Below are 13,515 nucleotides of genomic sequence, written 5' to 3' on the forward strand. Positions count from 1 at the left end.
GGTCTCCCTATACCAAACTCCGAACCTTGCTTAAAACTGTTGAAATGTTGGACAGTAGGTGGGTTATGGCCCATATATTCTATCTAAATGAATATAAGAGGTGTAAGAAAGTGTAATGCCCTTTTATCTTGGCTTTGTCTTGCTTGATCTTCTTTATCACCTTCAATACCAAAGGCATTGGAGAGAATGCATAAAGAAGGTCCCTCGTCCACAGAACAAGGAAAGCATCTCCCAGAGTGAGAGACCCCAACCCTTCTTTCAGGCAAAATTGTTTGCACTTTCTGTTAGTGGTGGCGGCGACAAAGAGGTCCACTTCTGGAAATCACCAGGTCAGAAAAATGTGATTGAGAGTTCATGAGTCCAACTCCCCATTCATAATCTTGGAAGAAGTGATTACTGAGATCATCCATGTTCTATAGGCCTGGAAGGTAATTGGATGTGATTGGCTATATATTAGTTCCATAGCTTTACTGTGCTTCAGCACAAAGGAAAGGGGATCTTACCTACGCACCCTGATGATTGACGTAGAACATGCAGATTATTTTGTCTATCATGAATTCTATTGATTTACCCCTGATTAATGGAAGGAAGTGAACAGAAGCATTTCTGACTGCCCTCAACTCTAGGAGCTTAATGTGAGGACATGCTTCTTGGGCAGACTTACCAGAAACCAAAGGAATCTCTCGTGAGAAGGATGTTGTGACATGAAAGTACATGTCCTGAAGATCGAGATACAATTGGCTAATGCCAGTGATGGAATTATAGCAGTGAGAGTCACTATTCTGAATTTTTGTTTTTTCACCAAGTTGTTTAGGAGTCTTAAATCTAGAATCGATCTCTATCTCTTGCCTGCCTTTGGGATGAAAAAAATACTTGGAGTAAACTCCTTCTCTGTGCTGAGCTAGAACGGGTTCTATGGCTCCTATGCCTAGAAAGAAGTAAATTTCCTGTCTCAGCAAGTGCTCATGAGAAGGGTGGCTGAAAAGGGACATGAGAAGGGGGAAGGATGGAGTAACATGATTTTATAATGTCAGATGTAATCTTCTCCCACACAAGTTGAAAATGGGAGCAACAGTCTACAAAGGTGTGTGTGTGGGGGGGAGGGGTAGAATGGTGTAGTTGCAGCTTGGTGATGTGGGGTGGTTCCAGGCTCTCAACCAATCCATCAAAACTGTCATTTTTATGACAAAGATGGTTGAGTGACAGACAGATCTTTCTCTGAAACCATGGCTTCTTTCTGGACAGCTCTGTGTGACTTTGAAATCCTGAAAATTGAACGGGACAGGATCTTTGTGCTGTTTGAATGTTTCTTTACATGTAGGTATATGTAGTGGTGTGGTGGTAGTCCCTCTCCCTTTGGGTTGGAGGGAGGCCACAGTGCCTCACCACGCCATTGGGACCAACGCCTAGTATCAGGGGAATTAGCATTAGGCATTAGTGTCCAGCCTGGTCTAACAGGGCTGAGCAGCCAATTGTTTATAGCCTCTTGACCCTTTAAGCAGAAGCCAGGCAAACACCTTAGTCTGTTTCTGGGCCCTTTTTGCAGGGGCCAGAGCAGACACAACAGTCAATTAAGCTCTTAGCCCTTTAAGCTGGGGCAGAGAAAAACCCCAGGAGTCAATTAGCTCTGGGCCCTTGGTGCAGGGACAGAGCAGAAACCCAGGGGTCAGTGTCCTAGCTCTAGCGGACGATTGACAAATGCAGGCCTCTGCACCTGGCGAGGGGAGGCGGCCACCCAGAGGTGGGGTGGCCGGTGGAGCCCGGGCCCACCCTACTCCCAGGGCCCTAACAGCGGCGGAGCGATCCGCCACTGGGTCAGCGGGGAATCCAGCTGCAACACGCTGGCCATGCTTCCGGCAGCGCTACAGCCACACTGAAGTCGGCTGTTCCTGGGCCACTTCTTCTCCTCCCCTCCCCTTCGGGTGCACCTGCAACCAAGAGACATCTTCCATCTGCTCCGGGTGGGTGGCCAGCAGCAGTCCTGGTAGGTCTGCAGTAGGCACAGGTTCCCTGGCGGGAAGGGACTCACTGGGCTGGGTAGCAGAGTCAGCAGCCGGGGGTGAATAGGACATGTCTGTCTCCCTCGGCATTCTGGCTGCAACTGAGCCAGAGGCTCCGCCTTTTATACTTCCCATTCCTGTTATCCACTTCCGGTGGGAGGGGCGAGGCAGGCTTGGCTCCGCCCACTTGTGCACAAAGGCCAGTTCCTCCCGCTCTGGGTCAGAGGGAGGCCACACTGCCTCACTACCGTGTATAAATCCCAAGGGATCTCAAGATGGCTCTGGAATCCTTCAGGCACGTAAGGATTAATCGGTGGATTCAGCAAAGAAGCTTATTCCATCAAAGGGAAGGTCCCCAACCATATTTTGGACCTCCCTTTAGAACCCAGAAAGCTAGAACCAGGGTGCCTGATGCATGAGCACTGCTAATGAAACAGTACAAGCTGCAGTGTCAACTGTGTCCAACAAGGCTTGGAATAAGCTCCTAGCTAGTAGCTGATGTTCATTAATAATGGACTGGAATTGCTCGCAGTATTCAGGCGGAAGGCACTCAAAGGTGGTAAACCTAGAATAATTTCTGTCATCATATTTCATCATAAGAGTCTGGTAATGTGCAATCCTAAACTGAATTGTAACAGATGAGTAGGTCTTACGGCCGAACAGATCAAGACATTTTTAGTTTTAATCCTAAGGTGTGGATTTGATGGGGTGCTGTCTGCCACGTTCAGTCACCACTTCTACAACAAGGGAGTTACATGAAGGATGGGAAAATAAAAAGTCAGAGTTCTTGAATAGACCACACAATTTTTTTTTTTTGTCAGCATGCTTGCATGTTGGTGATATTGTTGCTGGGGTCTGCTAAATGGTCTTGGCAGGATCCCACAGGGCCTCACTGACAGGTAAGGCAATTCTAGATGAGGATCACCACTGTAGAATATCTGGTAACTTCCACTGCAACTCTTTGACCTCCTCTAAGGGGATCTGTAAGGAGTCCGCAATATATTTTACTAAATCTTGAAGGCAGGGGAGGCTTGACAGTCTCATCTGGAAAAGATGAGGAGATATTCATTTGCAGAGTAGCCTCCTTATCTACTCTGGCCTCCTGCTCCTCAAACAATTCTTTAACTTGCGGTAATGGAAGAGGGATAGCTGAAGTAGGAGAAAAACTAGGGGCTCATGAAAACTGTTGTCAATATGCAGCCCAAGGATCCCAGTCTGGCCACTGAGGAGGTCCATGAGATACAGAAGGTGGTATCCAATGCTGCTGGAACTAGCAAGGAGGAGCACTGTTTTGTAGTTCCTCTCTTTCCCTAAAAGTGTCAGGTGGAAGCTCCTTTCATTGGTGAGCAGGGGAATCCTGCACTGAGATTTGAGAATCGGATGGGAATTCCTTTTCATCTAAAGGAGGAGCTCTGCCAAAGTCATGGTGTGCTGGAGAATCAAGTGGTACTGATAGGTACCCATTAGCAATGGAGGCTCAGACATATCTGAGACAAGTAAGGCTTTGGAATTTCTAAACTGCTGTGGCGCGGGGTGGAGTTGAAGCCAGGCTCCACAGTTGGTAATGATGGTATAGACTGTTCCGGTAAGTCTTGTCTGATGCAGTTCAACGGTACCAAAGAAGATGAATCCTTGGTATGTGCTGAGATAATATGAGAAGCCTGTCTTCTGGATGACCAGCTTAAGCATGGTGAATACCAAGAGAGTTCTAGATACCATCTTTTAAGAAAAAGAGTGCTTAGACTTCTTCCCTGGAGTGTCTTGCTACTGTGGTACAATGGAGGACCTCATTGCCAAAGCATGTTTTGTTCCTTTAGCCTTACAGAAGCTCAGAGCACTAGGCACAAGGTCAATACTGATGGAGCCTGCAGCCTCAGCGATACCCAGTGGAGGATATGAGGTCTCCAGTGTAGTCTTATTTTGAGGAGATTGAGGCATTCCTGGAGTAAACTATGAAGAGAACGACTCCTATTTTTATGGGTTTTCCCTGAGTCCTCTGAGGATCTCTTTTGTGTAGGTCTGTAGAGGTTTGTGAAGAGCGTGCAGATGATGATGCAGCACTATGCTCACTCAGAGGCTGATGTCCATTGGGGGTCTCTGGGCTTGGATGCAATGCTGGATGGAGAGAATACTCCATCATTAAGAGCTTAAGTTTCACCTCCCAATTCTTCATAGCTCTGCTTTTAAGGGACATCCATCTCCCCCTAACAGCAAATATACTGGGAGTGTCCGTCACGAGCCGGGATGGCTTCCCTGTGTGACGCAAGACAACACTTGAAGCCTGGAGATCCTGCCATATCCCAAGACAACAGGGATCCCAAAAGAAAAAAAACCCTCTTAAGAAAAAGGGATTATAATGCAAACCTCTACAAAATAAGAGATATAAAATAAATTACAGAAAATAATTAGTCTAAAGAATAAACTCTGAACAGTTATAAATGGGCACACTAAAGGCTCCATCTCAGGCTGAGGCGGTTGACAAGGAACTGAGCACAGCCTGCTGGTGCAGCCCGATATAGTTTTGGTGCAGGGCATGAGGCGGCATAAAGCACATGCGCTGGCTGAATGGGCACTTTTACTGAAAATCTTCAATCAAAGGCGCATGCACTCCAGGTCGGACACGATTCAAAGAAGAATCTCTGTCATCTTATCTATGAAATGAGGGTCCCTTGCACTTAGGGTAGGAATATTTATAGATACTGAGGCCAGAAGGGACCATCTAGTCTGCGCTCCTGTATAGCACAGGCCATAGAACCTCCTCATAGGAGTCTTTAGTCAATACTAACGGTTGTGAAATACACAGAAATATTAACTGCAGTCACTGGATGAGGAGATTTGAACTCAGTCTCCTGGATGCAATCCAGGGTACCTTTGGCTTTACATAGAAACCAGGTTGCAAGGTTAACTATGATGCAGTAGTCCCTGTCCTATAAACAGAGTATTATCCAAAAAAAGCCAGTCTGAACTGATTTTTATTTATCACAAATCACATTCTGATATAAAGGGAAGAAAGTTAAGGACTAAACGATCTTAGCTAAGGTAACCAGTCAAAGTTGTGTACTTTTTGTGTGTGTTTGTGACTCTTAACTTTATTTCATCTCCTCCTACTGCCTCAGGGGATTATATCCCTATATTTCAGATTGGAATATGAGAATGAAGCAGCAATGAATATCAAGGGCCTCATTTTCAAAGTTGAGAATATGTAAATAACAAAACCGCACATACACACAGCATCTCTGAAAGCCTCGCCTTTGCTGAACTGACACTTACTTGTGCTCTGCACAGACACCAAGGCAGGTCTGACACATTTCACACGTGGGGCCTTGGAATTTGGCATCTGTGCAGTTACAGGTTCCACACTCACAGGTTCCTCTTCCATTGCAGATTTGCCCATTGGAAGCCATACATGAAGACTTATCCAAGGAACAATCACAAGCACTGCCAGTGAAATTGGGGTAACATTCACATACTCTACACTTGCAGACACCATTTCCTGCATGTTAAAAAGATATTTTAGTAAACTTAAGTAAATATTCATTTTGTGGCACCGAGAAATACTTTGAATAATGTTTGCCATCAGGGAATATTAGAAATATAAACTGACTGATGCAAAGATAAAAAGATGACAAGTAGAATTAATGTTGCCTCCTTTGAGAGTTTTTTTTTTTATAGTTAAAGACATTTCTCTTCCCTCCTCACAAAACCACAACCAAAAAACCAGAAAGGCTGGTGAATGGTCACTCATGGAGACCATTATAAAATGAAGCCCTCTCCCCACAACAGATAATCAGCATCAGTGCAACCTCTCTTTAACAATAATTTAACATTTATATCATGCTAGTAGCCTAGATGCCTCAATCAGGTTGGGGCTCTACTCTGCTCGGCACTATACAAACATATGGTAAACAACATAATTTGCACCTCAACCTTGTTTTAGAAGAGCTTAAGTCTCATGAAAAAAGGTCAGTTACTCTTCACAGTTGATTAAGTCCTTGGCCTTTTCTGAGACTGCTCGGAAGGATACCAAATAGTCACCAGTTTCAGAGTAACAGCCGTGTTAGTCTGTATTCGCAAAAAGAAAAGGAGGACTTGTGGCACCTTAGAGACTAACCAATTTATTTGAGCATGAGCTTTCGTGAGCTACAGCTCACTTCATCGGATGCATACCGTGGAAACTGCAGAAGACATTATATACACACAGAGACCATGAAACAATACCTCCTCCCACCCCACTGTCCTGCTGGTAATAGCTTATCTAAAGTGATCATCAAGTTGGGCCATTTCCAGCACAAATCCAGGTTGTCTCACCCCCCCCCCCCCACACACACACACAAACTCACTCTCCTGCTGGTAATAGCTTATCCAAAGTGACCACTCTCCCTACAATGTGCATGATAATCAAGGTGGGCCATTTCCAGCACAAATCCAGGTTGTCTCACCCCCCGACCCCCATACACACACAAACTCACTCTCCTGCTGGTAATAGCTTAAATAGTCACCAGTGGTTTATACAATGTGAACAATAGCCACTAGTATCTGGGCTAAGATTACCAGCTCATTTTGTACTGATCGAGGTTACAGTAGGTGCCACAAGTACTCCTTTTCTTTTTGCGAATACAGACTAACACGGCTGTTACTCTGAAACCTGAGTGTAGTAGTACAGTCTCAAGACACTTGACTCAGCATTTACTACACCTCTTGTCAGATCCACCCAACATTTCTTAGATGGGGCATGTAGTAAAAACAAGTGCAAAATTCTCCCTCAAATGATTTCAGCTCCTTTAATCATTTATAATTTACTTTATCATTTTATATTAATACATACTGTAGGTATTTGCCTGGTGTCAGATTTATGAGATTTACAATAAGTTCTGGTCTCCTTTTAAAAGGCAAAAGTATTTAAATTTTTGAAGGTCTCATAGCATTTTACAGCTTTTGTCAAATTCACTTTACATCACAGACTGGAGCTGTGATGGCAGGGAAGATATTTAATCTGAAGTGTTAGCATTTCTACTAGCACATACCATAGCCTTGGCTATAGACTGATGGCCATTATATTATTAGGTAACTATCTTCAGACACTATCTGCTCAGGCCAGATTCAAATGGCTCTATAGTCATTTATCATATCCTCTAAGTCACCTAGCCACTGTTCAAATTTGTCAGCCTCACCCTGTAACATATTTGCAAAGTTTTGTAGAACTATGAACTATATTTCTCACCTCCGCAAATTAAGCCATTAGATCTATCACAGTTGAAGTTATCACATTCACAATATTTGCCAGAGTAGACTTCATTGGTGTTTTCCCTTTTCTTGCATACACATTGTCCGCAAATACACTCTCCATTGTTACTGCATATTTCTGTACTGTTCTCTCTTCTACAGTAAGCATCCATATCTTCACTATTTACTTCATCTGTGCTGCATTCACACTCTTTTCCAATACGTCCTTCGTTACACCTAGAGGAAAAATATATGCCTAAGATTTAAATTGGGTAAAACTCATGTGAACTGAAAATGTTTACATACAATAATATATACAAGAAAAAGATTCAACAGGATAAAAGGCAGTAGTCACTGTTTCTCCAGGGAATGGTTTGAGGTTCAAACTAGATACCAGCTGAGACTTAAGTGTAACCATCCTTAGGACCTAATTGTGCCATTAAGCAGTTTCTCAGCTGTTTACTTGTTCCAGGTGAAAAGCTGAGGGCTGCAACCTATGACAACATAGCTATGTAGCCATTATTTCTGTAAAAGGAGATCATTATTACTTATTATTTTAATATAAAAGTAGTGCCAATGGCTATTTACTATGGCTACTGCCCTTTACCCCACTTAATCTCTATCAAGGAAACATTCTCGCTTGGACACTGGGCATTCGAGGGCTGGATTCTCAGAGGTACTGAACACCTGCAGCTCCCAATGACTTCAATTGCAGTGAAGGGGTTTCAGCACTTCAGAAAATCAGGAACTAGTGTTTATGAATAAAAGGTGGTTTCTTATGGTTACCAGAAACAAACCTGAGAGCCACTTAAACCAGAGATGAAGCTTTCATCAGGAAATCATTCAAGTGTAGAAAAGAGCAAGGAACTATTCTTCATATTGAATCCATTATCCTTTTAGTCTTTGTATGTGAAGTCATAGAGATGTCAGTGGCAGTGATGTATAAAAGTAAAAGTAAGTGAAGCAGATAGTGCTTCAGGCAGGTAATATTTGATGACTCCCCCTTTCCAAATGCTTACCAGTTAGAGAAACATGCCCCAATCTGCAAGCATTCAGTGCACACACCACTTCCACTGACTTCAAAGGGAATTCCATATAAAGTATCCTGGCAAAATTAGGTCCTGCATTAAATATGCTCCTGAAATCTTTCCATTAAATCAATGTCTATTGCTGTTTGTCTTTAATAAATAACTGCATATGAGGGAGCTGGGAAAGGGGTTGAAAACTTCTTCAATTTAAAAATAATGTTTAGAGACACAAGATGGGTGAGGTAATATCTTTTATTGGACCAACTTCTGTTGGTGAGAGAGACATGCTTTCAAGTTTACGCAGAGCTCTTCTTCAGGCGTCAGGGCTTGTCTATACTTCTGGCTAAATTGTCATTGCTGCAATCGATGCAGCGGTATTGATTTAGTGGGTCTGGTGAAGATAAACTAAGTTGATGGCAGAGTGCTCTCCCATCGACGTCTGTACTCCACCCTCCCGAGAGGCGGAAGATAAGTTGGTGGGAGAGCATCTCCTGTCAACATACAGCGGTGTCTGCACCGCACTAAGTCGACCCAAGTTACGTCGACTTCAGTTACACAATTTATGTAACTGAAGTAGCGTAACTTAGGTCAATTTACAGCGTTAGTGTAGACCAGCCCTCAGATATGTACTCTAGGGCAGTGCTTCTCAAAGCCGGTCCACTGCTTGTTCAGGGAAAGCCCTGGCGGGCCGGACCAGTTTGTTCACCTCCTGCATCCACAGGTTTGGCCGATTGTGGCTCCCAGTGGCCGCGGTTTGCCACTCCAGGCCAATGGGGGCTGTGGGAAGGGCGGCCAGCACATCCCTTCACCCGCGCCGCTTCCCGCAACCCCCATTGGCCTGGAGCGGTGAGCCGTAGCCAGCGGGAGCCACAATCGGCCAAACCAGTGGACGTGGTAGGTAAATAAACCAGTCCGGCCCGCCAGGGGCTTTCCCTGAACAAGCGGCGGACCGGCTTTGAGAACCACAGATCTAGGGTATGTCTACACTTAAAATGCTACAGTGGCACTATTGGTGTCTACACAGGGACTTAGGTCAGTTTAACAATGCCACTCAGCTACGTGGATTTTTCACACCCCTGTGACGCAGTTAAATTGACCTAATTTTCTTGTATAGACCAGCAAAAGTGGTTAATCCAGCTTTCCCCCACCCCATGACAGGATAGGTGTTAATGGTCCACGTCACCTTGAATGGTCCCTTGAAACATGAATTAACTACTTATGCTAAACAATCTGTTGCACCTTGTATTTAGTAGTGACACTCTGGGTATGTCAGTACAGCAAAGAAAATCTGTGGCTTGCCTGTGCCATCCAATTCGGATTCACGGGGCTCAGACTGTAGGGCTATTTCATTGCTGTGTATAGTTCTGGGCTCAGGCTGGAGCCTGGGCTCTGGGACCCTGCAGGGTGCGTGCCTAGAGCCCGGGCTCCAGCCGAAACCCAGAGGTCCACACAAGAATGAAACAGCCCTGCAGCCTGAGACCCATGAGCCTGAGTTGGCTGTCATGGGCCAGCTGCGGGTTTTTCTTTGCTGTGTAGACAGACCCTCTGAGCAATTCCCCAGACCCGAAGGAGCACTCTGTGTAAGCTTGAAAGCTTGTCTCTCTCACTAACAGAAGATGGTCCAATAAAAGATATTACCTCACCCTCCTTGTGTTTCTAATATTCTGGGACCAACCTGGCTAGAACAATACTGCATATAAATAATGTTTGGAATGTATTAACCAGATATCAGTGTTGTTCACTACTCTCTGAGAGCTTGGATCCTACTTCCCTAAAGGTGAAATTCTTAGGAGTTGAGCCACATTTTCAGGTTGTCTGCCTGGTTTTCCAGAAGGAATCATCTTTATTTTAGCTATAGGTTTCTTTGAAAATGAAGAGCCCAAACTGGGATTATCGGGTTGATGTCTAACTGGCCCACTTCTAGGGCCAAATTCTGATCTTTTAAAATCCAGTACAACTCCAGTAAAGCCAATAGAATTAAGTCTGACTTTCACTGGTGTAATAAAGCAGAATTTGGTTTCTAGTTTACTTTCCATAGCTTGTGCTGAACACTAATAAATATAATTAATGAAAGGGAATTTCAATTATACATATAAACACATAGTTCTATATAGCCTAAGGGATTTTAAAACATATAAAAATTGAAAATATCTACGTAATTAGAGCCCCAAACATTAAGAATAAATAAAATAAAGAAAGCGATGAGGAAAATCACAGCATCTTAAAAGCCTTGTCTGTTAATACTGATTGGCCTTGAATTTTCATTCATCACTGGTCTTGAGCAGCTGGTGCCAGCTTGCCAGGCACTCCTGCCAAGAAGCTACAAAATGCATTGTAAAACTCCTTGGAAGAAAATCCAGACTTCATGTCTCAAAGGTAAAAATTAGGTCAATCTTAAAGCTCACAAGAATATTATAATTTACGCTCCATTTTTATTTGATCCTTGCAGTATTTTTCATAATAAATGGGTCTTAAAATAATAAGGCCTCCATATTCTTTGAAGGACCAACTCATGAAGGGCCAGATTCTGATACTTTGCTTGGCAGTGCCTTACTACATGAATAATTCCCCTTATTTTAGTGGGACTATTTCTGGAGACAAGTTAGTATTCAACACAGGTAAGACCCTAAGATGACCAAGCACCGTAATGTTTCTCCCAGCCAACCTGCCCAAAATAAAAAAAAGCAAGCCTAAATAAAGAAACTGTGTGCTCATATTTCCCGTTTGCCAAAAAGAATAAAAGGTCCATTTATTTACCTGCAAGCACCACACTCAAATGTTCCATTTCCCTCATGGCAGTCTGGACTACGAGGAATTCCCTCACTTTGACATTGACATTCACAGATGAACTGAAGATTAATTTCCACTTCTTCAGTGAAACCCAGTGGTTTAATTTTAATGGTTTCATTTTGTCCTTTCTTTGGACACTCGTTAGCGGTTACACTAATCTCAAATTTAACCTGTAAGTGAAATAAATGGAATCTTACATCAGTACTAAAAGGCACTCTGTCTAAATTATTAAAAAGTAAAATATTACAGAGATCTTCAGTCTTGTTCAATTCTTTAGGTATTAAAAATGTATGTTGTCAGCTATGTACTGTATACTTCAACTGAACAGAAAAATTACCTCATCTCCAATTGAAATGTTGGAACACTTTCTGCCATTTTCTCCTGTGCCATTCACTCCATTCTTGCAGTAAGATTTATAATTGATTGTTACTCCTTTTGGTAACTTGCTGTTTTCCAAGATAACCTCTGAAGACAAGGACTAAAACAAAAATTAGTTATTAGTTAAGTAATAACTACCATCTAGCTTTAAAAGAGTTGACAAATAAAGGTGGAGCCTATTAAATGGTCATTTCCTGAAGAGAGACTTTCACAAAAATACATTCTCTACACACCAGCCTTCAGTACAGTAAAGGAGAACAAAATCTGGAAAGGAATAAAATTGCACATACATTATCCTTATTAGAAGACACTTTTCAGAATGTTCTGTGGAGGGTCGTTAGGTTTTATCAGTCCTTTCTCACGCCAGGGTGTTTTCTTAACAGTTCCCCAAAGATTCATTACTTCTGTTTAAACCCACTTTCACTATTCTTTGAAGTACTACCATCATCATTTAAAGACCAGAGGTAGCTTCCCTCCAGAACTTAACAACATGGCTCAAAGATTACTAAACATAAAGGTTGCTGTGGTGAAGAAAAAGCACAGCTTCTTTCCTCTCCTTACAATAAGAAAAGATCATGCAAGGAAAAATAAGCATGTCCTCTTGATCACATCAGATGCAAGAAAACACAATTAATGTTAGATGGGTTTGAAAAGAGAAGATAAGTCTTTTTTTTTGCAGAGAGAATGCTAATCTTTACATACAGCTGTGCACTTTTCTTCAGAATTTGACAAGATTATGCAATTATTAACATTCCATCTTCTACTCCATTCACAATGTTTTTAAAAAAAGAGCATACCTCAGTGGGCTTCTCTAGAAACTGATGCCAATATACATGAATTAAAAACAAACTTACATTGTAGGCGTCAATAATCAGTTGAATCACATTGCTGGAATTTGCAGACAGAGTTCCAACTGCTGACTTTGGGATCAGATTTTTCAGTTCCTTTTAATATTAAAAGTAGAAAGTGTAAATTACTTTTACACAAATATAAATCCCACTCTAACAGCTTGTTTATTATATACACTGAGATGCAGTAGATCAGAGTTATGAACAGCAGAATTATGAACTGACCAGTCAACCACACACCACATTTGGAACTGGAAGTATGCAATCAGGCAGCAGCAGAGACAAAAAAAAAAAAAAAAAAAAAAAAAAGCAAATACAGTACAGTATTGTATTAAACCTAAACTACTAAAAAAATAAAGGAAAGGCAGCATTTTTCTTCTGCATAGTAAAGTTTCAAAGCTGTATTAAATCATTGTTCAGCTGTAAACTTTTGAAAGAACCACCATAATGTTTGTTCACAGTTATGAACATTTCAGAGTTTGAACAGCTTCCATTCCCGGGCTGTCCGTAACTCTGAGATTCCACCTTATACAGTCAGGAAAAACTCCCAAGACCAAGACAAAAATGTTGCCAATAGTTTCAGTAACTTGTGAAGGAATAAAAACAGTGACTGGAATATTGAAAACAAAATTATGCAATCTTTTAAAATTCTCGTATATCTTTTGATTGAATAAAAAAGGAAGGTATTCTCCTTAAAAATTATTTAAAAAAACCTCTCATTTAAGTTAAAAAAATATTCAGACAGTATTTAATTAAGAAGATACTTCTGTAACTATAAAAGGTTTTAGAACCATAAGCCATATTTCCTTCTGGTGCATTAAAACAGTCAGGGAGAGGGAGATCAACTGTCATCAAATGAAGGTGAAAGAAAACAAGTTAGTTCTGTTGGTAAAATCATAAAATACAAATAATGGCAAACCCACCTTTTCAAGTTCTCTAAATCAGGTATTGAGAGAACTAGTTTTAAAACATGTTTAAGAGTTATGTGCTTTTCCAAAACTCCTTCCCCTTAAGCTCAGCTCTGCCCCTCCCACAATTCTCCTTTGACTCCACGTCTCCATGCCCCTCGGGTATTTTGAAGCAAAAAGCAGGTCCTGCACTGTTATTTCTAACCTAAAAGTAAGAAAGATTAAATCCACCCACTTTCTGCTTGAAAAATAAAAGCAGACTGGTAGGTTTTATATTGGGACAGGCAACTGCTCAAGAAAAGATTGCTTAGTAATTAGCAGGAATGGCAAAAATCACTTT

General features: G+C 42.0%; 1 protein-coding gene across 2 annotated transcripts in view; it reads right to left on the reverse strand.

Moving 5' to 3' along the window:
- ITGB1 (integrin subunit beta 1) overlaps nucleotides 1-13,515 on the reverse strand; it is a 78,556-nt gene that overhangs the window by 19,044 nt on the left and 45,997 nt on the right. For both annotated transcript variants that reach the window (XM_073334422.1, XM_073334421.1), the window contains 5 exons: nucleotides 12,274-12,363; nucleotides 11,379-11,519; nucleotides 11,009-11,211; nucleotides 7,222-7,460; nucleotides 5,271-5,493 (listed from right to left, as the gene is read on the reverse strand). In XM_073334422.1, coding sequence (XP_073190523.1) covers nucleotides 5,271-5,493; nucleotides 7,222-7,460; nucleotides 11,009-11,211; nucleotides 11,379-11,519; nucleotides 12,274-12,363 — 896 coding nt within the window. The remainder of the gene's footprint in view (nucleotides 1-5,270; nucleotides 5,494-7,221; nucleotides 7,461-11,008; nucleotides 11,212-11,378; nucleotides 11,520-12,273; nucleotides 12,364-13,515) is intronic.

This window comes from Lepidochelys kempii, chromosome 2 (assembly GCF_965140265.1).
Source record: "Lepidochelys kempii isolate rLepKem1 chromosome 2, rLepKem1.hap2, whole genome shotgun sequence".
Classification (NCBI taxonomy): Eukaryota; Metazoa; Chordata; order Testudines; family Cheloniidae; genus Lepidochelys; species Lepidochelys kempii.